This window comes from Microcaecilia unicolor, chromosome 6 (assembly GCF_901765095.1).
Source record: "Microcaecilia unicolor chromosome 6, aMicUni1.1, whole genome shotgun sequence".
In the NCBI taxonomy this organism is placed as follows: Eukaryota; Metazoa; Chordata; class Amphibia; order Gymnophiona; family Siphonopidae; genus Microcaecilia; species Microcaecilia unicolor.
Window position 1 is genome coordinate 206944434 of NC_044036.1, and position 27573 is coordinate 206972006.

The 27573-nt window shown below is 44.8% G+C and overlaps 1 protein-coding gene across 10 annotated transcripts in view; it reads left to right on the plus strand.

Moving 5' to 3' along the window:
* The window catches only part of CFH (complement factor H), a 463465-nt gene that overhangs the window by 111931 nt on the left and 323961 nt on the right, over window positions 1-27573 (plus strand). For 8 of the 10 annotated variants that reach the window (XM_030205903.1, XM_030205897.1, XM_030205902.1 and 5 more), the window contains exons 4-5: window positions 5734-5810; window positions 16071-16268. The exons of 1 other annotated variant lie outside the window; for it this stretch is intronic. In XM_030205903.1, coding sequence (XP_030061763.1) covers window positions 5734-5810; window positions 16071-16268 — 275 coding nt within the window. The remainder of the gene's footprint in view (window positions 1-5733; window positions 5811-16070; window positions 16269-27573) is intronic. One more of the 10 variants, XM_030205905.1, reaches the window with a different exon arrangement.

Sequence of the window (27573 nt, forward strand, 5' to 3'; positions counted from 1 at the left end):
TTTGTTTCTGATCAATTTACACCAGTATGATGGAAGCAGGCATTGTGTGCCCTTTGGTATTTCAGTTCTTTTGCAGGCCTGGGCTGGGAGCTTGCCAATGACTTGCTGCAACAGTGTTCAGCTGTATCCATTGAGAAGTGTCTGGAGAGAGTTTTTGCATGTTTAGAATCAGAATCCTAATGTTAGTGATTTGTTGTCATGTAGGGGCAACACTGATTTTATGTCGGGAATGGAATCTGGAATTTTCAGGAGATGGTCTGACTTAGGCATCACTTTGCTTGAGCATCTGTTCAATGAGGAAGGCAGATTCTACTCTGTTTTAGACTTATAGCACTTTCTCTAACTCAGATTATTTTGTTTATCTGCAGTTGCATCACTACTATGCCAGCTTAGATCAGTTAGCCTTAAGAACAGGTTTAGTTTCAGAAGCTTAGGGAATTTTTATAAGGGGACATTTTTGGATAGATCTCAGTACCTGGACTACATAAAGCTTTGGTCTTTCTCCCCCCTCCTTCACAGGAGTATGGTCCTCTCAAGGAAGAATGGAGCAGAGATCTTGGGTATGACTTGGAGGGGGTGGACTTCCTAAATTGATAAAGGCTATCCCGAAGCAGGTTTTTAGCACTGAACGCCAAGAGAGTCAATACCACATACTTCATAGAGCATATATATCACTGCTATAGGCTTCTAAAGCAGAATGGGTGCCTATTGCACAATGTTCCAAGTGTCAGCGGGGGAACAACACTTTCTTTCATGCCTTAGTAATAAATTCATGATTAAATTGATAAATTTCCACTTCCAAAAAATGAATCACATCTCTAGAAAACTGATAAGTGAACTGGATTGCTTTATTTTTTTTTATTTATTTATTTTTTTTATTTATTGGTATAAATCATTATTTCATTACAAATTATAAATGTGCAATAGGCATTGACAAACAGGAAATAATGAAAAGAAGAAATATAACTTTTAAAGCCATTTCGTCCACAAGTTAAGAAACATTGGTTCCAAGAATCAGGAAATATAAATAAAGCAAAGCAATAAGAAAAAATCCACCAGTTGCTACCTCGGGGTTACTGATCCCAGCCTGCTATTTTATGGGGGGCATACAACATTCATATCTACTCTAGCATCAAGAAATTCTTTTAACTGTTTAGGGTCAACAAATTGAAACTGTTTACCCTCAAACATTAAGTTACATATACAAGGAAATCGTAAAACAAAATTTATTCCCAATGCCATCGCTCTAGGACGTAGTTCCAAAAAGGCCCTGCGTCTAGCTTGCGTAGGTCTTGAGAGATCAGGAAAAACACGAACCTTTGAACCCATAAACAGATTTTCTAAGTGCCTTAAGGAAAGTCTTAATATTGCATTGCGATCAGGCTCCAAAACAAAAGTAACAAGCATAGTAGACCTCTGGGTAATAATCTCTAGTGAGCTCTCAAGGAATGAAGTTAAATTCATTCCATCCCCCACCGCTTGGAGGTTTCCATCACCCCCTTGTGGGTTCCAGATGTAATAGGCCCGTGTTATGGGGGGCAATGAATCCTTGTCCATTCCAAGAATGTCCACCATATATTTCTTGACCATTTCAACAGGAGAAATCAAAGGAGACTTAGGGAAATTTAGAAACCTAAGATTAAGTCTCCGAATCTAGTTCTCCAGGTATTCTGTTCGTTTGTGAAGAAAAATATTGTCCTTAACCAAAACAGTCTCTAAAGTTCCCATCTCTTGTATTTTAGGATTCAAATTTTCCAGTTTCAGGGCCTGTTGAGCAGATACCTGTGCTTGGAGTAGCGCAGCTTCAGAAATAGTTTTTATATTTTCAGTATTCTCTTTTAACAAAGGTTGCATAGAGGTTTGAATATTATGTACCATATCCCATAGTGACTCTAATGTCACAATTGCAGGTCTAACCACGCCAAAAGTTCCAGGAGAGGGTTGAATGTGAGCACCAACCTGAGAAAGTTTAGAAACAATTTCCAAAGGAAGTACCTGTAAGGCTGATTGAAAAAGTCTTTCTTTCTGATGGGGTTCACATTCTATCGCCGCAGACCTTCCCTCGAGCAGATTAGGCTGAACGCCGGCGTTCTCCGTCGCTGCTTGGGCTGACAGCAAATCCCTTCCGGGTTGAGGCGGAGCAATGCGCTCTACGGGGCTCAAGGAAGCCCCGTTCGCGCTCTCAATCGACGCCGATGCGTCGAGAGCGGCAGAAGGGGTCGAGGCTCCCCGAGGTCCCGGTAGCTGCTTTGGGAACTGAAGTGTCGTCTGCCGTAGCGCCAAGGACGTCTCAGGAGCTGAGGAACGCTCCTTAACTTTCCCCCTCCGTTTCCCCATCAAGGAGGCCACAGAAGCAGCGAAATCAGCAGAAGAACAACGGAGCCACCTCAGCAGCTAACTCAGGTGCGTCTAGTCAAAGCGCCATCTTGGAATCAATTGGATTGCTTTATTTAACCAAGTCACAAAAAATACAAACTCCTCCTTCTCCAACCCATAAAACAAATGCATTGTCTATAAAATGACGCCATAAAGAGATCTTTTCAATAAAAGGAGAATTGTCAGTCTGCTCACTTTCAAATTTAGATATCTATAGATTTGCAATAGTGGGGGGCAAGGGTAGCACCCGTGGAGGGGCATAATCGAACGCGAACGCCTATCTCCATGGGCGTCTATGTCCGAAAACGGGTACGTGAAGAGGCGGGACAGACTGTATTTTCGAAAAAATGGACGTTTTTGAGCTGGGCATTTGTTTTTTTTAGCGATAATGGAAACTAAAAACGCCCAGCTCAAAAACGTCCTAATCCGAGCCATTTGGTCGTAGGAGGGGCCACGATTCATAGTACACTCACCCCCTGACATGCCAGGACACCAACTGGACACCCTAGAGGTCAGTGTGGTGGACTTAAGACAACGCTCCCATATGCATAGCTCCCTTACCTTGGGTGCTGAGCCCAACCCCCCTCCCCCAAAACCCACTACCCACAAATGTGCAACACTACCATAGCTCTTAGGGGTGAAGGGGGCACCTACATGTGGGTACAGTGGGTTTTGGAGGCCTCCCATTTACCAGTACAAGTGTTACAGGTAGGGGGGGATGGGCCTGGGTCCGCCTGGCTGAAGTGCACTGCGGTACCCACTAAAAGTGCTCCAGGGACCTGCATACACGCAGGCCTCTAGGACTTGTTGCTGCTATATAACATTGGCACAGCAGTTGACACCTGAAGACTAATCTCTCCGAAAATGTCCTTTATTGGAATAAGCACGCTTACTCACAGTTAACTGCAGATCAGAGGTTGTGCCCCACTGGCAACGAGTCTCCCTGGTACTGAGATGAGCAGTAGGTCAGAGCTGGCAGAATGCTGTACAATGGCCTCTTTCAGCCACATTCAAGGTAAGAACTAAGTTCTGTAACGTGGCTAACACGTGAAAGGGATCTAAAACTGGCTTACAAAAATGGCCACTACCTCATGGACTACCGGAAACAAAACAGGGCACACTCTGACCCAGTAAGCAGGGGGAAAAGCACCATGGGAGTAGAGCCTACCAACTACCAACATCATGAGCATTTGCCACAAGCTAGTGGAATCACGGAGCCCAATACCCTACACCCACCACAATGCATTGCTGATGTGACTCTGCAGTGCGCATAACAGAAAAGGTGTCACACTCACCTGAGAGCCACATCAGAACCAGGGAAAGGCTGTCACAGGGTAGAACACATTCTGCTGTCATAGAGGTGGGTACGGCATTTGAGGCTGGCATAGAGGCTGGAAAAAAAGTTTGTAAAGTGGGGTGTTTTTGGTGGGAGGGGGTTAGTGACCACTGGGGGAGTCCGGGGAGGTCATCCCCGATTCCCTCCAGTGGTTATCTGGTCAATTAGAGCACTTTTTTGGGACCTGTTCGTGAAAAAAAAGGGTAAAAAAAGTGACCCAAAATCGCGGTAAAAACGCCTTTTTTTTCCAATTATCAGCTAAAGACGCCCATTTCTCCTCGTCCGATAACCACACCCCAGTTCCGCCTTCACCACGCCTCCAACACGCCCCATCACCTTTACTCGTTTCCGTGACGGATTGCAGTTGGAAACGCCCAAAATCGGCTTTCGATTATACCGATTTGGGCGCCCACAGGAGAAAGACGCCCATCTCCCGATTTGGGTCGCAATATAGGTGTTTTTCTCTTTCGATTATAAGCTGGATTGCCACCCCTGAAGTTTGCAAAAAAAAAAAAAAATCTCATCCAAAACCAAAAATAATTTTCACATAAAGCCAGCCGAGCTAGCTTATATAAAAGATCAGTGGAAGCATCATTTGGTTTGAGTCTCAGTTCCAATGTCTGCCACACAGCTTCATCCTGAGGTACAAATGTGTGTAAAGATTTTATATCTAAGGTAGCCATCAAAAAATAAGTCCATCTGCTATATCACCATAATGAAACAAAGCAAAAATGTCCAGGTCTAAAAGTTAGATGTTTTGGTCTAGACATGTTTCAATCACTTGTGGTATACTGTTGTGGTGGAATGTGTGAGCCTTCCAAAACCCACCAAAAACCTACTATGTAACACCTGCAGACATAAGGGCTATTGTAGTTGGGTACAATAGGTTTTGGTGGGCTTTGGAGGGCTTCCCATACAATATAAGAGGGTAGCAGTGAGATGTGTACCTGGGACCTTTTATGTGAAATCCACTGCTATGCCCCCTAGGGTGCCCCTCTGCTTTGCTGGGATGTCTGTGCGATAAGTGTACTAAGAATAGTGCCCCCCCCCCCCTCCGTATTTCAATGGCTTGCTTTTGTTCATTTTTCCCTTGGATAAGATGCACTGAGGACAAAAATGTCTTACCAAATGCCCATTTTTGAAACAAAAAGTTGGACTTTTTTCTGGTTTGAAAATGGCCATTTTCACTACTGGAGTTTTGGACATTTATCATAAAACGTCCAAAGTCAGATTTAGACATCATATAGAAATTGCCCCTCATAATATCTTACCAACAAACGCCTATGTTTACTAAGGTGTGCTATAAGCGCTTTAGCATGGTTAATGCGCATTAATGGTTAACGTGCATTAAATGCTAATATGCCCATAGAAATGTAGGCATGTTAGTGTTTAACGCGCCTTAACTTTAAAGGCACGTTAAAAACGCTAACTCACCTTAGTAAACATACCCCAAAGTGTTTTACTTTTCATACCACATTATTATATGCAGTAAGGGGCGCCCTTCTCTTTCGAAAATAAGCCTGTAAGTCACTTTGAATATTGGGCCCAATCTCTGTTTGAGAGTTTTTATCTAGGAATCCTGTTATAAAAGTGCCACTGGATGGAGAAAGACCATTGTGCTAGAAAAAACATTAACACCAATTTCTGTAAGCAAGCTGTCAGTACTATTGATAGTAATTTTTAATTCTTCACTGGGTTGTCAGAGGATCCAAATATTAGTTCTTTTCTTACTCCATGTACATTATATTCAGTTATAAGTACTAATTTGTTAAATGGGGTAAATAATAAATAGGGCCAAGATATATTTCCTAATAGAACCAGATTCATATTTATATTCATTGTCATGGTTTTGTTTTACCCCATCATAGAGTACCTTGTTGTATATAACCCGTGAATAAGTACTGTTATCTCTAGCCAGTTCATCACATAGTTTCCAGTCATTAACTTGTAATATTTGGTTATTGTTTCATACTAGAATTGATGCTTTTTTAAAAATCCTGTACTTCATTTTATTTTATTAGATATCAAATGATCAGTAGAGTAAATTATCGGGAATGCACAGCAACTGGATGGAATAATTATGTGCCACAATGTGAAGGTAAGATAATTAATCCAAAGTTTACAAAGGATCCCATTCTTCCAATTGTTATTCTAAAATATGGATTGGAAATTATTTTGAAGATAGGGGTCTAAAACATTTTCTTAATTGTTATTGTTTTTTCTTCTTATTATTTATTCTTTAAATAGAGAATGGAATCTAGTTACATTGGTGTGATATACAGGTCTTCTTCAAAGGTAGACAAAGAGGGGCATAATCGAATGGAAACGCCTATCTCCATGGGCGTTTATCTCCGAGAACGGGTCCGTGAAGGGGCAGGCCGAAACGTATTTTCGAAAAAATGGACGTTTTTGAGCTGGGCATTTGTTTTTTTTTAGCGATAATGGAAACTAAAAACGGCCAGCTCAAAAACGTCCTAATCCGAGCCATTTGGTCGTGGGAGGGGCCAGGATTCGTAGTACACTGGCCCCCCTGATATGCCAGGACACCAACTGGGCACCCTAGGTCAGTGCGGTGGACTTCAGAAAAAGCTCCCACATGCATAGCTCCCTTACCAAGGGTGCTGAACACCCAACCCCTCCCCCAAAACCCACAAATGTACAACAATACCATAGCTCTTAGGGGTGAAGGGGGCACCTACATGTGGGTACAGTGGGTTTTGGAGGCCTCCCATTTACCAGCACAAGTGTTACAAGTAGGGGGGGGGAGTGCAGTTGGAAACGCCCAAAATTGGCTTTTGATTATACCGATTTTGGCGCCTTTGCGAGACAAACGTCTATCTCCCGATTTAGGTCCCACTATAGGCGTTTTTCTCTTTCGAAAATAAGCTGGATAGTGAACAGATATTTAATTGAGGAAATTCGCATTATAGCCATGAAAGGGGAAGTACTACTAATACACAATTTCAATATGCTGGATGTTGATTGGGGTAACTCTGATGCGGAGCTATCTAGAAGTAGTGGGAGCTTGGAATTCTTAACAAGGAGAACTGTTTCAGCAGTTGACAATGGAACCTACATGGGATGAGGCCATACTGGATCTGTTTTTTACAAATGGGGAGAGTATTTATGATGATATAATGGGTGATCATCTGGCATCCAGTGATCACCAGATGGTGTGGTTCAATATTAAGACACACATATGGAGAGGGTATATGCAAAAGTGAAGGTTCTACACTTCAAGAAAACTAATTTTGTCAAGAGAGGGTATTCTGACCTCTACTCAGCATTTCTTTACTGAGTATATTTAGAGAGTTAAAACTGGGGCTGCTTATTACCAAAAAGACTCCAATATTTAATCCAGTTTTTCATTTAATCCAGTTGATAAACAAATCACTTATAGTTGAGCTGGATTAGGGATTCTGTACATACAGAGTGAGTCTGTGTCTGTGATTAGCCTCTCTCCCAGAGAGAAGGAACTGTTAGTGTAATATATGGTAAGAAATATATTAAATATTTTTTTCCTGGGGCTCTGTGGAGGCTGTTCCAGGGTTTTGGTGGATGGTGCTGGCTGGAAAAGGTTTAAAGATAGTTTTGGGAATTGTTAGGTGTGAGATGTTTCTTAAATATATTTTAAATATGATTAAGTGGGGATTGTACTATAAAATGTTTCTTGCTGTTTTGGGTACAAGTCAGGTTAAAATTGACTTTAAAATTCTATATACAGTAAGTTTTGCATTAACTTCTATGGGGGAAGGGGAAGCCATAATGGAGATTCAGTTAGGACAGCCAAGATTCTAAACCAAATAGGAAAAAAAAACCCCAGTCTTTACTGACAAGCTGATTGGTTGAGGGATGTCAGATGTTCCTCTAGGGGTGGGGTGAGTTGCTAGGGAGACTGCTGAGCTGGAGGAGAGAGCAGGGAAGCACTGAGAGGGAGAGAAATATGTATGCTGTGTGTCTGGGGAATTTAAGAGAAAAGGTATAGATTTTATGGGTTTAAAGTGAAATAAGTGATAGGAAGAGCAATTTAGACACAGGCTTATGTGTGCCAGTTTGAAAGAGAGTACTTTGATATTAAAAGTGAGTTAAGGTGAGTGTGAATGGTGTTTCAGTGATAGCACTGAATTTCAAGAAATAAACAGTGAGTTACAATTTTGGGTGAAAGAAATACAAGAGCCTTGGTACTGAGAATGAGGTGATTTGGGCTGAGAAGTGAGTACTTAAATAAAGTCTGTTTCATAGCTGTATTGCTGAATACATTTGGGGAAAACTGATGTGTTTTGGGTGAGTGAGAGCTGTACTAATAGAAATTTGGTTTGGAGTGGAGAAAATGTATGTTTCTGCATACAGTGAATGGAATGGTTACGTTATAAGGGAATTTAAGGTAATGGAAGGTTGAATGAGAGTCTATATGCAAAGGTATTAAGTGGACACACGGCTGCCTACTCTTTTTAGAATAGGGAAAAACAGTTGAGACAGGTTGTGGGTAACTGGTAAGGGTGAGAGAGGCTGTGATTTGTGTTGGGAATTGTACTAAATGAGAAAGCCTATAAGGGTGTCAGGAAAACGTGTGTAAGGATTTAAAGTGTGACAGAGGGGAGGTTGAAGGTGAATTTGATATTTGGAAAGAGAAGCTATTAGGCTGTGTCTGTGGGAAAGGTGTGTTGTTTGTGAGTGTTCTGAGTTCAGTGCAGGGTTTGGAATCAGACTACAGATTAAAGAAAATCCAGCACTGCTTTTGTATGAGTGTGCTGTATTCTCAAGATTAATTTGATAGCTGTGCAGGGTAACGCTATGTATTTATGTGAGGTTTGTGGGATGGAATGTTGTATTACTATCTGAATAGGGAATGTGTTACTGTGTAAGATCCCTGAATGCAGTGCCAGAGCCTTCTGCAGCAGTTTAGAATAGGGAATTAACAGTGAGAAATAGGCTGTGAAGTGAGTACTCCTGTAAATTATTTTGTTTCACATAGAGAGTGTGGCCACAGTATTGAAAACTGATTAAATGTCACCAGAGTGGAGTCAGTTCCTGAACAAGCACAGGGAGGTCAGGGTTTGCCTCCATTTATTTTCTTTATAAGTGAGGTTTAGGAAGAAGAAATCGGCGAGTCATCCTCTGAAGGGTTTCCGGTTGAGCTCCAACGCAAGAAAGAAATCATCCAACCCAATTCAACTACAGCTAAGTGACATTTGCAAAGGGTGTTGAAAGACATATAGTTATTTTTTTTTTTTTTTTGTTTACAACATTTTAAGGGAAAACTAAAGAACAGAACAACATCAAATATAAAAAAAAATCCATGTTTTCCTGACTTGCCTAAGTGTTCTGGGTTCAAGTGAGATCCCTGCACAAACATTCATAATACCCACCAAGACTCAAATTCTGACATTAATAGCAAGGACAGAGAATAACAACAAATATCTGATTTTGATAAAAAGACAAATTTAAATATTTATCTGAAAAGGTTCTTTTCTGCCTTTTTAGGTGATTCTGTTGAAAGAAACAGAAAAAGTAAAGGGTATAAATGTAAAACTACATTTGAATGTTGGATATGTTATTGCAGCTCTATTAAGCCACACACTAATTGTGAATTTGAGTTTATTTGAATGAAAATTTGCTTGCATTTGTATTCAATAAAGAAAAAGATAATTTGCAAATCTGAAGGTGCGGTTCTTCCTTATCAGGAACAAATCCTAAATTTTAGCTTCTTTTCTTTATTCTTTGAGAGTAAAGGTCGAGGTTAGTTTATTTGTTCTACTCCCTCGGCTGTGAGTGTGTGTTCCCTAGATACTCGCCACGACTACAACAACAGGTATCTGGGAGCACTTCACTACAGTCCAGCTGAGAGGGGTAGTTACATTAGTGGCTGGTAATATGAAATACTCAAATACAGCACTAACAACAACCACAGTAGCAGCAACTGAAAAATCACTATGGATTACTAACTCTGATAGAAAAAAACAAGCAGCAGTTTACTGCCTTAGCATGGAGAGTTCAAGTTCTCTAAACGCTGGATCTATGACTTGGGCACAACTCTCTAACAGGTTACCATATCTTTTCTATTTACCTCAGGAGAGCAATAGGGGAAAATCTGCTCCTCCCAGCATGTCCACAGGCAAGCCACAAAGCTCCATAAGACACAGAGCATAACATAGGTGTTCATAAAGGCTAATCACAGAGGACTGCAGAAATGCAGAAACCTGGCCCATTATACATAGCTTAATAAATATACAGACACGTGGAGGGGCATAATCAAATGGGGCGCCCACGTTTTCCTGAGGGCGTCCTCGCAGGACATCCCCGCGAAAGGGTGGGGAAACCCGTATTATCAAAACAAGATGGGCGGCCATCTTTTGTTTTGATAATACGGTCAGGGACACACAAATCTCAACATTTAGGTTGACCTTAGAGATGGTCATCCCTAGAAATGGTCGTCCCCGATTTTCGGCGATAATGGAAACCGAGGACGCCCATCTCAGAAATGACCAAATCCAAGACATTTGGTTGTGGGAGGAGCCAGCATTCATAGTGCATTGGTCCCCCTGACATGCCAGGACACCAACCGGGCACCCTAGGGGGCACTTCAGTGGACTTCAGAAAAAGCTCCCAGGTACATAGCTCCCTTAACTTGTGTGCTGAGCCCCTCATAACTGTTGGAATGTAATTGTATTTTACATGCATTGCCTGTCACCTATTATTTCTCTGTGATTACTCTGTGACCTCTCTAAGTAATTCACATCAGAGGTCACAGAGTAATCACAGAGAAATAATAGGTGACAGGCAATGCATGTAAAATACAATTACATTCCAACAAACCCCTTCTCATGCATAACTGTCATGCAATTATTTATTCATACAAAGTCCAAGCTTTATACGCAGATTCACAAAATGTTCTCTGGGTAACGGTTTGGTCATGATGTCAGCTGTCATCTCACTGGTGTGACAATAGTGTAGACTGATGACCCCTTCTTTCGCCAACTCTCGCACGTTGTGGTATTTCGTTGCGATGTGCTTGGTGCGTGACTGAACCTTGTCATTCTGTGACAGTCGGATGCAGCTCTGATTATCTTCCATTATCTGGATTGGTCTCTGTTCAGCTATTCCGAAATCCAGCATAAGTTTTTCAATCCACATCAGTTCTCTGCACGCTTCCGATGCGGCCACATATTCAGCTTCTGTAGAAGACAAACTCACAATACTTTGTTTATGACTGGCCCATGAAATGTGTACATTTCCATACATAAACACATATCCACTTGTGGATTTATAATCAGAATGATCCCCTGCCCAATCTGAATCACAGTAACATATTAGTTTTGGATTACTATTGGCTGAAATCTTTAATTTACAATCAATGGTACCCTTTAAATACCTTACCATCCTTTTAACTGCAGTCCAATCTGATTTGGTAGGTGAGCTGACCCTTCTGCTCAAAATTCCTACTGCATTTGCTATATCAGCCCTGTATGTGGTAGCTAGATATAAAAGCTTACCTATGGCTGATCTATATTGGATGTTATCTGGTAATGGTTCTCTTACTGTTTCATCCTTCAGAAAATCAGTGATCATGGGAGTGCTTACAACTTGGGCATCTTGCATACCTAAACTTTCAATAAGCTCATTTATTTTCTGCTTCTGGCTTAGAAGATAAGAACCATCATTTTGTTTCTCAATTTCTATACCAAGATAGTATGACACATTACCAAGTTCTTTTATCTCAACATTGAGGTTTAAACACTTTACAATGTCCTTGTACTCTTGCTCACTTTCGCTTGCAATGAGCAGATCATCAACAAAAGCTAAAATGTATGCATATTGTCCATTTCTGCACCTAGTGTACAAGCATTTATCTGCTTCACCTTGCTTAAATCCTAAATTTGTCAATATTTCATGCAATTTTTCATTCCAACATTTTGCACTTTGCTTTAATCCATAAAGACCTTTGTTTAATTTACACACTAGCTGTCTTTGTTTTGTATTTATGAAACCTGTTGGCTGTTCCATGTACAAGTCTTCAGTTATATCTCCGTGAAGAAACGCTGTTTTCACATCAATGTGGTTGACTTGCATGCCTTTTGAGACTGCAATGCTCAGAAGTGTTCTGATTGTCGTGTGTTTCACTACAGGTGCAAACACTTCATCAAAATCTTCTCCATATTTTTGAAGATATCCCTTTGCCACTAATCTGGCTTTATACCTTTCCACTTTTCCTTGTGCATTCCTTTTTAACTTGAATACCCATTTGCATCCTATAGCTTTCTTGCCAGGAGGTAATTTTGTAAGAATCCAAGTATTATTTTTATCCAATGCATCAATTTCTTCTTGTGCAGCTTTACGCCATTCAGCAGCTTCTTCTGCTGGCATTTTCTCAATCTCATCCCATGTTAAGGGCTCTTGAGCTTCTGCTGACTTTGTTAGGTAAGACAGTCTTGGGGGTGGAACACCTTTGTTTTCCCTGGATGAGCGTCTGACAACAGGTTGGTCCGACCTTTCTGCATCCTCTATATCTGAGAGTTCTTCTCCAATTGATTCCCCTTCTCCAACTGTACTGTCTTCTTCAATGATCCTTTCTGTGTCTGTTTCCTCTGCCTGTTCCTCGTTAGATACAGATGAGTTGCTTTCAGACATCTGCCTTGGTATGGCATTTATATACACTGGCATGTCTATTATGGTTCTAGTTTCATATTCTGGATGATAAGGCTCATCTGGGATAATCCAGCCTTTATCAACCCTTTTGTTTTCATCAAAATATGTAACATGTCTTATGCCAACAATGCCAGTTTTCAGATTCAAAATTCTATATCCTTTGTGTCCTGGAGCATAGCCAACTAAAATGCCCCTTTCTGTTGTGGAATCCAGCTTATGCCTTCTTTGTTTTGGTTCATGAGCATATGCTGTACTTCCAAATGTTCTTATGTGTGACAGGTTTGGCTTCCTACCATGCCATGTCTCATGTGGTGTGCGCTCAGCGCCTTTAGTTGGCATTCTGTTTTGTAGGTACACTGCTGTGAGAATGGCTTCCCCCCATAGTCTTTTAGGGAGATTGCTATCTGACAGCATACATCTGGTCATTTCCACAAGTGACCTAAATTTTCTCTCTGCAACAGAATTTTGCTCTGGTGTATAAGCTACTGTTGTGATATGCTGAATGCCTTCTTGTTCTAGAAATGTGCGCATGCTTTGTGAAGTGAACTCACCACCATTGTCGGTCTGAAGAACCTTTGGTTTTCTTTCAAATTTATTGCTCACCATGGCTACGTATTTCTTCAGCATGTCTGTGACTTGACTTTTTTCTTTCAGCAAATAGGCCACACAGTATCTAGAGAAATCATCCAAGAATATTAGCACAAATCTGTTATTTCCCAATGATGGGATATTAAACGGTCCACATAAGTCACTGTGTATTAAGTCCAGCACTTTATTACTCCTATTTCCTGTGTATGCAGGAAATGAGGGTCTCACACCTTTTTGAGTAACACAGTCTATGCATTTCTCCATTTTACCAGCATCTGCACTTATCTGAATGCCGGTGGCCAGTTGCTTACTGTAAAGATCCTGGATCACCTTAGAATCACGATGTCCCAGGCGGCGGTGCCAGATTTCCAGACTACATTTACCATCATTCTTCCTTACTTGCGCCATATGTGAGGCTTCACCTGAAATGTTCAGCTTATAAACATCATTATGCATAAAAGCTTCAGCATACACTTCATCATTTTTAGAGATTGTGCACTTACTGTTTTCAAAATGAATCGCAAATCCCTTCTTATCTAATGTAGATACACTAAGCATATTACAAACTGCTTGGGGAATATACAAGACATCACTTACAGGAATTTCTTTAACTTCATTAGACACTTTGCATTTTAAGAATCCAATACCTTTTGCTTGGATCTTAGCAGTCCCTGCGTTTGCAGTTTTAAGAATACCTTCCTCTGGACACATTTCCTGAAAGAAATCCTTACAATTGGTTAAATGGCATGTGCTCCCCGAATCCAAAATCCAAGTACTTTCATTTGAATTATTATTTACCATAGTCAAAGATTTTTCTGCCATTAGAAAGCCCTTGTGTTTATCTTTGTCCTTCATACATTTCCTGGTTTGAAAATTCTCTAGTTCCATTGGCTTAGGTGAGCTAGAGGGAGTGTTTTGTGTTTCCTTACACCATTTAGATACATGTCCCTCCTTTCCACATGAGTAGCAAATCAGCTTGCCCTTGGGTGGAGTTTTCCCATAGCTCCGCCTTCCTCTGTTCTTTGCCAAGAAATTTGTTTCATTTCTCTCTGACTGACTTTGAGAACACATCTCCTCAGAATCATTTATTATGCATTCCTGCCTTAGTTTTGATGTTGCCTGTTCAAAAGATTGCCCTTCAATGGCCTCATTTACAGACCTAAAAACATCAAACTTCTTTGATAGTGAGGTAAAAAGAAATGCTCTTTTCAATGCATCACACATGGGAATTCCAGAAAGTTCTAACTTTTGAAATGAAGACATAAGATGCATAATGTGATCATTACATTTACTTTTATCCCTTAATTTGGTTTCATTCAACTCTGCTAACCAAATTGGTTGCTGCTTTGCATATGTAGTTGCATACATAGTTCTCAGTTTATATAAAATGTCCTTTGGTGTATCTTTTCCCTCCACTAATATGGCTTGTTTCTCTGAGAGAGCTTCCAAAAGCATGCACTTCACATAATAGTTTGCATTGTCCCATTCAGCCATATTTTCAGCTGTTCTGTCTTGGTCTAAGCATATATTTAATCTTTTTGCTCGAAGGAGACATATGAATCTTAGTTCCCACTGCTGATAATTAAACTCATTTAATTTAGGCACCTTGAGAGAATAGAAAAATAGTGAATTTCTTCCCTCAGCCATTTTCTTAGCCTTCTGTCTGCTGTGTGGGGGGAGAGAGAGACAGACTGAATCTTTCCTTTAAAACTTAAGAGAAAAAAAATGTGGCCTTTTTTTTCTGCCTGGTAATATTTCTCTTCTTTTTCAATTCCTGGACTCTGGGCCCATAACCCTTTTGTTGGATTATTTGTAGTAAATAATTAGCAGATTTTAGTACACACAGCTTCAGCTTTAGAAATGTTAATTTCTTTCTTCATCTCTCTCTCATTCACCCCTGAATAATTCACTGCTGAGTCACTTTAAAGTTGAAGTAACAAAACATCTGTTTACTCACAGTTTGTAGTTAGATTATAAATCAGACAGGCTTATATATACATATTACTATACATTTGTATTATCAGCTCCTTCCATGTGCTTAGATGGTAATGGATGCTCACACCATCATGATCTCTCCTAACCTGAGAGGATCTATGGTGGTGTGAGCATCCATTACCATCTAAGCACATGGAAGGAGCTGATAATACAAATGTATAGTAATATGTATATATAAGCCTGTCTGATTTATAATCTAACTACAAACTGTGAGTAAACAGATGTTTTGTTACTTCAACTTTAAAGTGACTCAGCAGTGAATTATTCAGGGGTGAATGAGAGAGAGATGAAGAAAGAAATTAACATTTCTAAAGCTGAAGCTGTGTGTACTAAAATCTGCTAATTATTTACTACAAATAATCCAACAATAACCCCCCCAAAACCCACTCCCCACAACTGTACACCACTACCATAGCCCTTAGGGATGAAGGGGGGCACCTAGATGTGGGTACAGTGGATTTCTGGTGGATTTTGGAGGGTTCACATTTACCACCACAAGTTTAACGGGGGGGATGGGCCTGGGTCCGCCTGCCTGAAGTGCACTGCGGTACTCACTAAAACTGCTCTAGGGACCTGCGTACTGCTGTCATGGAGCCCAAAAATATAACAAAAATTTTAAGGCTTATGAGGATGCTGTATATTCTGTTTTTGAGAATTTCTTTAATTTTGAGTTAATCTTGTAATTGTATTATTCAATAAATATAAAGTTAAAAAATAAATAGTGTTGGAAATAGAGCTAGTTGAGCTGGGAATGAATGCTATCCAATTGCCTTCACTGTTTGTCTGATGAGAGATAGTACACAGCTGAGATATGGATATGTATTTATAACTGTGTACAGTGTTTTGTCTCTATCCCATACAGAGCATCTGTATAGCAATAAGTCAAGACACATTGCTGAAACAGAAATATATGTTTGTTCTTTTATTACCTGTGTTGATGAGCACATAAAGTAGTGGCAGCAAAGAGTATCCTACACAGATTGGGTACATTTGCCAAATATTGATGTTCAAACCATCTTATATTTCTTTATGCATTGATAAAATGGATTAAACCAACATAGTTTAATCCCTTTTTTAATTTGTTACCATTCGTCCAGTATAAGCGATGTATTACTCTTTGTTTTTACAGTGAGAAAGTGTTTACCAGTACAGCCACCCCAGAATGGAAGAATTGTTATGACTAGCATTTCTGATGTCGATGAAGAGTATCCCTATGGCTACATCTTATTGTTTGAATGTGATTCGCCAAATTATAAGCTTTCAGGACCTAATGAACTCTATTGCATGAAATCTGGAGAGTGGAGTGCTGATGTCCCTGCATGTGAAGGTGAAAAAAACACCCTCTGGGTTCCATTTATCTTTTTTTATTGATTTCTTCTGTTTTCTGTGTAAATCATGTTATATACTTACTCAGTGCTTTTTTTGTAGAAAAAAAGGTGTCGGTACTCATTATGGGCGGAGTCACCACATATGACTCCACCCCTATGGTAGCCACACCCACATTAACCACACCCCCTATACCAGCTATGGCGCATATAAACATACATCATTGAAAATATTATACTAGTATAGGAGAAAAAAATAACGTGATTTTTTTTCATTAGAAATAATTTCTGTAAGCTGTTACAGCTCCAGTATACCCAGTGCAAAGTAAGACAGCAGATGTAAGTTCTCAAATTGGACATATTTCAAACACTAAAATGAAAATAAAAAGATTTTTTTCTACCTTTGTTGTCTGGTGACTGTTTTTCTTTCCATATTGTTCCCAATCTCTGATTCTGCTGCTCTCTATCTGTTCCCTTAACTCCGTATCCAGGGCTTCCTTTCCATTTATTTCTTTACTTTCCGCCTTTCTTCTTCATTTCTTGTCCTACATCCGTAAGTAAAAGCTGGGTCCTCCGCAGACTTCACCGTCCAGTGGATCCAGCTTCTGCCTATTTTCTTCATCTATGTGCAGATTTTCTCCTCTCTTCCTTTCCCCTCATCTCATCTCTCACTCTTCCCTTCCCTCCATCCATGTCCAGCATTTCTTCTCTCTCCCTTCCCTCTCCTTCATCCATGTCCTGCAACTCTCCTCTCCCCTGCCCCTCCTCCATCCACCCATGTCCAGCAATTCCCTTGGCTCCCCTGCCTCCCCTCCAGCCATCCATACCCACCCCGCGATTCCCTTGGCTCCCCTGCCCCCCTCCAACCATCCATACCCACCCAGTGATTCCCTTGGCTCCCCTGCCTCCCCTCAGCCATCCATACCCATCCCGTAATTCCCTTCGCTCCCCTGTCCCCCCCTCAAGCCATCCATACCCATCCCGTGATTCCCTTTGCTCCCCTGTCCCCCCCTCCAGCCATCCATACCCACCCCGCGATTCCCTTCGCTCCTCTGCCCCCCTCCATACACATCCCGTGATTCCCTTGGCTCCCCTACTACTACTACTACTACTACTACTTAACATTTCTAGAGCGCTACTAGGGTTACGCAGTGCTGTACAAAATACACAAAGAAGGACGGTCCCTGCTCAAAGGAGCTTACAATCTAAAGAACGAAATGTCAATTTGGGGTAGTCAAGATTTCCTGGGTAGTGGTGTAGAGGTTAGGTGCCGAAGACGACATTACTATTACTACTACTACTACTATTTAGCATTTCTATAGCGCTACAAGGCATACGCAGCGCTGTACAAACATAGAAGAAAGACAGTCCCTGCTCAAAGAGCTTACAATCTAATAGACAAAAAATAAATAAAGTAAGCAAATCAAATCAATTAATGTGAACGGGAAGGAAGAGAGGAGGGTAGGTGGAGGCGAGTGGTTACAAGTGGTTACGAGTCAAAAGCAATGTTAAAGAGGTGGGTTTTCAGTCTAGATTTAAAGGTGGCCAAGGATGGGGCAAGACGTAGGGGCTCAGGAAGTTTATTCCAGGCGTAGGGTGCAGCGAGACAGAAGGCGCGAAGTCTGGAGTTGGCAGTAGTGGAGAAGGGAACAGATAAGAAGGATTTATCCATGGAGCGGAGTGCACGGGAAGGGGTGTAGGGAAGGACGAGTGTGGAGAGATACTGGGGAGCAGCAGAGTGAGTACATTTATAGGTTAGTAGAAGAAGTTTGAACAGGATGCGAAAACGGATAGGGAGCCAGTGAAGGGTCTTGAGGAGAGGGGTAGTATGAGTAAAGCGACCCTGGCGGAAGATGAGACGGGCAGCAGAGTTTTGAACTGACTGGAGAGGGGAGAGGTGACTAAGTGGGAGGCCAGCAAGAAGCAGATTGCAGTAGTCTAAACGAGAGGTGACAAGGGTGTGGATGAGGGTTTTGGTAGAGTGCTCGGAAAGAAAGGGGCGGATTTTACGGATGTTGTAAAGAAAGAAACGACAGGTCTTGGCGGTCTGCTGGATATGAGCAGAGAAGGAGAGAGAAGAGTCAAAGATGACCCCAAGGTTTCGAGCTGAGGAGACAGGGAGAATGAGAGAGCCATCAACAGAAATAGAAAACGGGGGGAGCGGGGAGGTGGGTTTGGGGGGGAAAATGAGAAGCTCGGTTTTGGTCATATTTAATTTCAGGTGGCGTTGAGACATCCAGGCAGCAATGTCAGACAAGCACGCTGAAACTTTGGTTTGGATGCAAGGTGAGATATCAGGGGTAGAAAGGTAGATTTGGGAGTCATCAGCATAGAGGTGGTAGGAAAAGCCATGGGATGAGATTAATGAACCAAGGGAAGAAGTGTAGATAGAAAAGAGGAGGGGACCAAGAACAGAACCCTGGGGTACGCCGACAGGCAGAGGGATAGAAGTAGAAGAGGATCCACCAGAGTGAACACTAAAGGTGCGGAGGGAGAGGTAGGAAGAGAACCAGGAAAGGACAGAGCCCTGGAATCCAAGTGAGGACAGGGTATCGAGAAGAGGTGGTCTTTAAGCAGGGATTTGAAGATGGGCACCCCGCAATTCCCTTCGCTCCCCTGCCCCCTCCAGCCATCCATACCCACCCAGTGATTCCCTTGGCTCCCCTGCCCCCCCTCCAGCCATCCATACCCACCCCGCAATTCCCTTCGCTCCCCTGCCCCCCCCTCCAGCCATCCATACCCACCCAGCGATTCCCTTGGCTCCCCTGTCCCCCCCTCCAGCCATCCATACCCACCCAGCGATTCCCTTGGCTCCCCTGTCCCCCCCTCCAGCCATCTATACCCACCCAGCGATTCCCTTGGCTCCCCTGCCCCCCCTCCAGCCATCCATACCCACCCCGCAATTCCCTTTGCTCCCCTGCCCCCCCCAGCCATCCATACCCATCCCGTGATTCCCTTTGCTCCCCAGCCCCCCTCCAGCCATCCATACCCATCCCGTGATTCCCTTCGCTCCCCTGTCCCCCCCTCCAGCCATCCATACCCACCCCATGATCCCCTTTGCTCCCCTGTCGCCCCTCCAGCCCTCCATACCCATCCCGTGATTCCCTTCGCTCCCCTGCCCCCCATCCAGCCCTCCATACCCATCTGGTGATTCCCTTGGCTCCCCTGCCCCCCCTCCAGCCATCTATACCCAACCAGCGTTTCCCTTGGCTCCCCTGTACCCCCCCTCCAGCCATCTATACCCACCCAGAGATTCCCTTGGCTCCCCTGCCCCCCCCTCCAGCCATCCATACCCACCCCGCGATTCCCTTCGCTCCCCTGCCCCCCCTCCAGCCATCCATACCCACCCAGTGATTCCTTTGGCTCCCCTGTCCCCCCCTCCAGCCATCTATACCCACTCGGCGATTCCCTTCGCTCCCCTGCACCCCCTCCAGCCATCCATACCCACCCCGCAATTCCCTTGGCTCCCCTGCCCCCCTCCAGCCATCCATACCCATCCCGTGATTCCCTTCGCTCCCCTGCCCCCCCCAGCCATCCATACCCATCCCGTGATTCCCTTCACTCACCTGTCCCCCCTCCAGCCATCCATACCCACCCCACGATTCCCTTCGCTCCCCTGTCCCCCCCCCCTCCAGCCATCCATAGTCAACCCGCAATTCCCTTCGCTCCTCTGCCCCCCTCCAGCCCTCCATACCCATCCCATGATTCCCTTGGCTCCCCTGCCCGCCATGCAGCCCTCCATACCCATCCCGTGATTCCCTTGGCTCCCCTGCCCCCCCTCCAGCCATCTATACGCAACCAGCGGTTCCCTTGGCTCCCCTGTCCCCCCCCTCCAGCCATCTATACCCACCCAGCGATTCCCTTGGCTTCCCTGCCCCCCTCCAGTCATCTATACCCAACCAGCGATTCCCTTGGCTCCCCTGTCCCCCCCCTCCAGCCATCTATACCCACCCAGCGATTCCCTTGGCTCCCCTGCCCCCCCTCCAGCCATCCATACCAACCCAGTGATTCCCTTGGCTCCCCTGTCCCCCCCCTCCAGCCATCTATACCCAACCAGCGATTCCCTTGGCTCCCCTGTCCCCCCCTCCAGCCATCTATACCCACTCAGCGATTCCCTTGGCTCCCCTGTCCCCCCCCTCCAGCCATCTATACCCACCCAGCGATTCCCTTGGCTCCCCTGCCCCCCCTCCAGCCATCCATACCCACCCCGCAATTCCCTTCGCTCCCCTGCCCCCCTCCAGCCATCCATACCCACCCCGCAATTCCCTTCGCTCCCCTGCCCCCCTCCAGCCATCCATACCCATCCCGTGATTCCCTTCACTCCCCTGCCCCCCTCCAGCCATCCATACTCATCCCGTGATTCCCTTCGCTCCTCTGTCCCCCCCTCCAGCCATCCATACCCACCCCACGATTCCCTTCGCTCCCCTGTCCCCCCCTCCAGCCATCCATACCCACCCTGTGATTCCCTTCACTCCCCTGCCCCCCTCCAGCCATCCATACCCATCCCGTGATTCCCTTCGCTCCCCTGCCCCCCTCCAGCCATCCATACCCATCCCGTGATTCCCTTCACTCCCCTGCCCCCCTCCAGCCATCCATACACATCCTGTGATTCCCTTCGCTCCCCTGTCCCCCCTCCAGCCATCCATACCCACCCCACGATTCCCTTCGCTCCCCTGTCCCCCCCTCCAGCCATCCATACCCAACCCGCGATTCCCTTCGCTCCTCTGCCCCCCCTCCAGCCCTCCATACCCATCCCATGATTCCCTTCGCTCCCCTGTCCCCCCCAGCCATCCATACCCACCCCGCAATTCCCTTCGCTCCCCTGCCCCCCTCCAGCCATCCATACCAATCCCGTGATTCCCTTCACTCCCTTGTCCCCCCCTCCAGCCATCCATACCCACCCCACGATTCCCTTCGCTCCCTTGTCCTCCACTCCAGCCATCCATACCCACCCTGCGATTCCCTTCGCTCCCCTGCCCCCCACCAGCCATCCATACCCATCCCGTGATTCCCTTCGCTCCCCTGCCCCCCTCCAGCCATCCATACCCATCCTGTGATTCCCTTCACTCCCCTGCCCCCTCCAGCCATCCATACACATCCTGTGATTCCCTTCGCTCCCCTGTCCCCCCCTCCAGCCATCCATACCCACCCCACGATTCCCTTCGCTCCCCTGCCCCCCCCAGCCATCCATACCCAACCCGCGATTCCCTTCACTCCCCTGCCCCCCCCTCCAGCCCTCCATACCCATCCCATGATTCCCTTCGCTCCCCTGTCCCCCCCAGCCATCCATCCCCACCCCCTGATTCCCTTCTCTCCCCTACCCGGCATCCATTCCCACTCCGCGATTCTCCTTGATCCCCTGCCTCCGTCGCAGCTGTAGTGAAAGGCCGTCAGCCTTCCCTTCATTTCCTGTCAGTGTCCCACCTTCTTCTGACATCATTGCGCGAGGGCGGGACACGACAGGAAATGAAGGGAAGGCTGACAGCCTTTCACTACGGCAGCTGCGACGGAGGCAGGGGATCAAGGAGAATCGCGGAGTGGGTATGGATGCCGGGCAGGGGAGTGAAGGGAATCGCGGGGTGGGGATGGATGGCTGGTGGGGGCAGGGGAGCGAAGGGAATCACGGGATGGGTATGGAGGGCTGGAGGGGGGCAGGAGAACGTACGGAATCACGGGATGGGCATGGATGGCTGGAGGGGGAGGGCAGGGGAGCAGATGGGGGGGGGGGGGGCAAAAAAAGGTGCCGATACGCCGTACCGTTGCGCACCGGCACAAAAAAAGCACTGTACTTACTGCTACATAAATATGAAGTAGTTATAGGACTAGCCCATGTTCCTTTCTCCTAACTAAGAACAGATAGGGCATGGACAGACTATTAAATAGTGTTCAATACTTGCTCACAGATGCCAGACTGTTATCTGTGTGCATTTGTATGTGTGTTGGGGGGGGGGGGTGTTCTTTGCTTTTTTCATTGTGTGCTTCTATTTCTGTATTCTGAGTGAAAACTAATCTAGTATAAATGTATTTATTTAATAATTCCATATCTTCGTACCTTGATAGGTAAAGCCTGCATTATGAATAGATTTAGCATGGAACCAGAATTGTCTGACCATTTGTGTAGAAGTGGATGTTCTGGTGTTGACTCTTTCAGGATAAATATGTCAGTTTGTACTTTAGCTATGATAGTTTCAGAAAAACATGCCTTACAAAACTTTTTGTCAGGCTATATGTAATCTTCAAACTGTACATTACATTACAATACAATACAATATTCAGAACTTCCATTCTGCAACTTACCAAACATATCTGCTGCAGGAAATTCTGTATTTGTAGAGATGTGATCCCATTGAAGGTATTTTGAACTTGTTCAGGGTCTTTAAACTGTAATGTCTGAGGCCAATTTTAAACAAGTTGAAAAATGCACACTGTAAAGCTCCTGGTCACTGGGTGATTCAGAAATGCAGCCCTCTGCTGGCTGGAGTCTCACTTGCCAGTCTTCTTGGAGTTCCTTTGGTTCCCAAGCCAAGCTACATATTGTAATTGGCAGGCAAACAGCTCAGCCATAGGCAGTTCCAAACAACCAGTGGTAAATCCCTGGTAACTCCAGCAAAAACAGCACAGAAGCAAACAGTTCAAAATAAAGTGGTTTCCTTTATAACCCCCTCAGGGCAGGGTTGCCAGGTGGAAAATATTTTTCCAGCCTAAAGGAGCCCAAAATCCAGCCCAAAACCCGCCCAAACTCAAACCCCGCCCCTGACACCCCCGCCCCCGCGTCATCACCCCGCCCCCGCCGTCATCAACCCCGCCCCGCCGTCATCGGCCCCGCCTTCCCCGTCACTAACCCCGCCTCCCACGTCACTAACCCCGCCCAAAAACATCACTAACCCCGCCCACCGCGGCCGAAAAAGCCACCTAAAAAAACCGCCCGAAGCACAAAAACCAGCCCAAAAAACCGCAACCCGCCGCGGGCAAAAATTTCCCGCGGCGGGTCGCGGAAAACCGCCCAATTGGGCGGTAAAACCGCCCACCTGGCAACACTGCATCAGGGTACTCTTATGCTCAGCCCTCTTGAGGCTCTCTAGCCCTTTGCTTTGGAGCTGCTTGTAAAGACATGTGCACTTCCTACTCTCTACCTGGCCTCATTGGCCTGTGCCTCTGAGCAAGCACCCACCTCTATATTCTAGGCTCCTTCCTTACTCAGAGTGACTGCTCTGACATGCCTTCCTCCTGCCGGATATCCTTCCCTGTTATGTCCACCGTGCCCGGTCACTCCTCTGGTTCATGGACAGTGACCCACCGCATTTTCCCTGGAGCTATAACTCGGATTCTCTAGCCTTTATCAATATGCAAATTAGGCAGTCCTCAAATGCAAATTAAATTTATTGGTACCTGGATTCAGTCTTGTGGGGAACAACTTCTTTCGTTATTCATTTGCACATACTGAGCCCCTTTACTTTGAGAGACAGGGGTCTCAGTGTAAAACAGCCACCACCCCTGGATAGGACGTTCTTCACTCTCATTGATCTTACAGTCCTATCCTCCACCTCACGGCTGTTAGTTCATTTTAAATAAATCACTAGTCAATCAACAGCATGGCTCGGTAAGTATTTTCACTTTGAGGGTCTGCTTCTCGTTCTCTTTTCCTTCTTCCAGGTACTCCTTCTCCAGCAAGCTCACCAGGTTCCCTCCTCTTCTCTTGGCTTAGAGGGGGCTTTTTATATAGGGCTGCTAATAGCCCCCCATACCCCTTCTGGGTCTGCCTCTCCTAGTTCTGGAAGAGTCCAGAGCCTTCTGAGTGCCCTTTTCTCTTAAAGGAGAACCTTTGCTACCGATACTCCCTAGTCCCCATGTTCAGGCCTTAGCTGGAGCTCCCTCTGCTGGCCCCTTTAGGTCATTACCCTGATGTCCAATTGGAGCTCCCTCAAGGGACCATATCATGGCATTTTCCCTGTTCCTGGTAGGAGAGCACCCTCTAGCGGCCTCCTCAGGGTAGGGCAACCACTGTGTTTATCACAACACATGCAGTGTGACTTAATGGTGTTTCCCCTGTCCTTCATTCACAGATTAAAGCATGCCTGTGTATCCTCTCCATGATACTTGAATGTGCCATTCACCACTGCTTTCTTGACTTTCTTTCATCTCAAGGTGTTCTTGACCCACTCCAATCTGGCTTTCGCCCTCTTCATTCAACTGAAACTGCACTTACAAAAGTTTCCAATGACCTGTTACTGGCCAAATCCAAAGATCTCTATTCTATCCTCATCCTTCTCGATCTATCCACCGCTTTTGACACTGTTGATCACAACTTACTCCTTGATACGTTGTCTTCACTTGGATTCCAGGGCTCTGTTCTTTCCTGGTTTTCCTCCTACCTCTCGCTTCGCATCTTTAGTGTACACTCTGGTGGATCCTCTTCCACTTCTGTCCCATTACCAATCGGTGTACCTCAGGGTTCTGTTCTTGGTCCTCTCCTGTTCGCCATCTACACTTCTTCCCTTGGCTATCTGATATCATCCCACAGCTTCAAATATCATCTCTACGCTGACGACTCCCAGATCTACCTCTCTACACCGAAAATCTCAACCAGCATCCAGAACAATGTATCAGCCTGCCTATCTGATATCGCTTCCTGGATGTCTCAATGTTATCTGAAACTTAACATGGCCAAAACCGAGCTTCTCATTTTTCCCCCTAAACCCACCTCTCCTCTCCCCTCTTTCTCTATTTCTGTGGATGGCACTCTCATTCTCCCTGTCTCATCAGCTCGTAACCTTGGGGTCATGTTCGACTCCTCTCTCTCCTTTTCTGCTCACATTCAGCAGATTGCCAAAACCTGTCGTTTCTTTCTCTATAACATCAGCAAAATCCGTCCCTTCCTCTCTGAGCACTCTACCAGAACCCTTATCCACACCCTTATCACCTCTCGTCTAGATTATTGCAACCTGCTTCGTACCGGCCTCCCAGTTAGCCATCTCTCTCCTCTTCAATCAATCCAAAACTCTGCTGCGTGACTCATTTTCCGCCAGAGTCACTATGCTCACATTACCCCTCTCCTCAAGTCACTTCACTGGCTCCCTATCCGTTTCCACATTAAATTCAAACTTCTCTTACTGACCTATAAGAGCATTCACTCTACCGCTCCCCAGTACCTTTCCACTCTTGTCTATCCCCCTCGGGCACTCCGTTCTGTGGATACATCTCTCTTGTCTGTCCCCTTCTCCTCTACTGCTAATTCCAGACTGCGTTCCTTTTATCTCGCTGCACCTCATGCCTGGAATAGACTTCCCGAGCCTGTACGTCTAGCCCCGTCTTTGGCCATTTTCAAATCCAGGCTAAAAGCCCACCTCTTTAAAGCTGCTTTTGACTCCTAACCACTACTCACTTGCCCTTTACCCTTTTATCCCCACCTCTTTAATTCCCTTACTTCTTAGTTGTTCTGTCTGTTTGCCTGTCCTATTTAGATTGTGAGCTCTTTGAGCAGGGACTGTCTTTTCATGTATGGTGTACAGCGCTGTGTATGCCTTGTAGCGCTATAGAAGTGATAAGTAGTAGTAGTAGTAGTAGAGGACTTGGTTAAAACAGCCATGCCTTAGTCTGCAAATGGAGGAATAAGGGAACACACTGTTATGTTGCCATGGTATATCCTGTCTCAGTAGGATTGTAAGGGATGTGTGAGTGGGTATCTGGGCGGGTGGGCATACTGTATATTGACTTATCCTGTATGTTTGTGTGTGAATCATTGGTATAATATGCATACTAGTTTCACAGGGAGATTTTAGCTGTTTATCTTTGGAGGTGTGAAGGTGGTATATCAGAGAGAGAAAGAGAGTGAGTCAGAAAATGTCACTGATTATGGGTGTGTTGGGCATGTGTGCATGTTGGCACTGAGTGTTTGAGGGCTGTGTATGTGTGTGTATATATATAGCTGTGGAAATGTAGGCTTCTCCCTCCCTTGCACTTCCCTATTCCTTCTGCACTCATTCCCTCTCCTTCCCATCCTCTTGCACTATTCCCACTGCTTACCTCTCAGTTCCCACCCTGCTACATAACTTTACCCACTCTCTCACCATTCACCACCAACCCCCTTTCACTCCCTCCCTCTCTTCCCTTCTTCCTTTATGCACTCACTCCTTCTTCTCTCTTCCGCCTATAAACCCACCTCGTTCCTCAGTTTTAAACCAGTTAAAATTTTTGGGACAACTAGTTGGCCAAACAACATTTATCAAGTTAGTGGGAAGTAAATATAAATATTCATCAGTAACAACCAAAGTTAACTGTTGAATTTTGACCTAATACAGTGCACTCCATTTAAGTGCACGTCAGATAAGCATATGCTCTGTTTAAGTGCTTGCCGTACTTCGGTCCTATTTTTGGCATCATCAATTTCTATGGGGACAAACTTTGGTTTAGCGCACCACTGATAAGTGCAAGGTTTAAGACCACTCCTCTGCAGGAAAGATTCTGCATGAGTGCACCCACGGAATATGGAAGCCGATTGGCGCGTAACAACCAACGAGATTTCAAATTTACTGCCTCCTTAACTGCCACAGGCAGAATAAGCAAAAGAATGTTGTTAGAGCGTACACCGGGGTTATCGTCGTCGTTGTCGCAGCGGAACTGTAAGACTTTAACACTGGCTGAATGAATAGAAGTTCTTCTATTCGTTCAGCCAGTGTTAAAGTTCTTTAAAAAATTAGAAAACAAACAAAATCAAGCATCTATTGCTAAAGAATATGGTGTCAATCCCAGTCAAATTTCATGCATCTTGAAGCAGAAAGATCAGCTTCTGGAAGACTGGCAAAACAATACAAATCCACACCGGAAACGTAAAGGGGCGGGAAAAGTTGAGGATGTAGAAGATGCTCTTCTTCGGTGGTTTTCTCAAGTCAGAAGCAGACAGTTTCCTGTCAGTGATTCACTGCTTATGGAGAAAGCTAATCAGCTAGCTGAAAGTCTTGGACTAACTGAATTCTAAACCACTGTTGAACAGTTAGAAAGATGGAAGGAACAACATAAAATTCAAGAAACAGCATGGTGAAAAACAAAACACTGATGACTTTGGTGCTGAAAATTGGGTTGTTTCAGTTCTTCCTACCATCTTGAACGAGTTTGCACCTCGTGATATTTTCAATGCTGATGAAAATGGTCTCTACTAGCGAGCAATTCCTGATGGAACACTTGCATTCAAACAAGCCAAAACTACAGGAAGTAAAACATCGAAGGACTGACTGACGATCCTCCTTTGCTGCAATATGGATAGGAGTGAGTAGTTGGAACCACTCGTCATTGGAAAGAGCAAACAGCCCC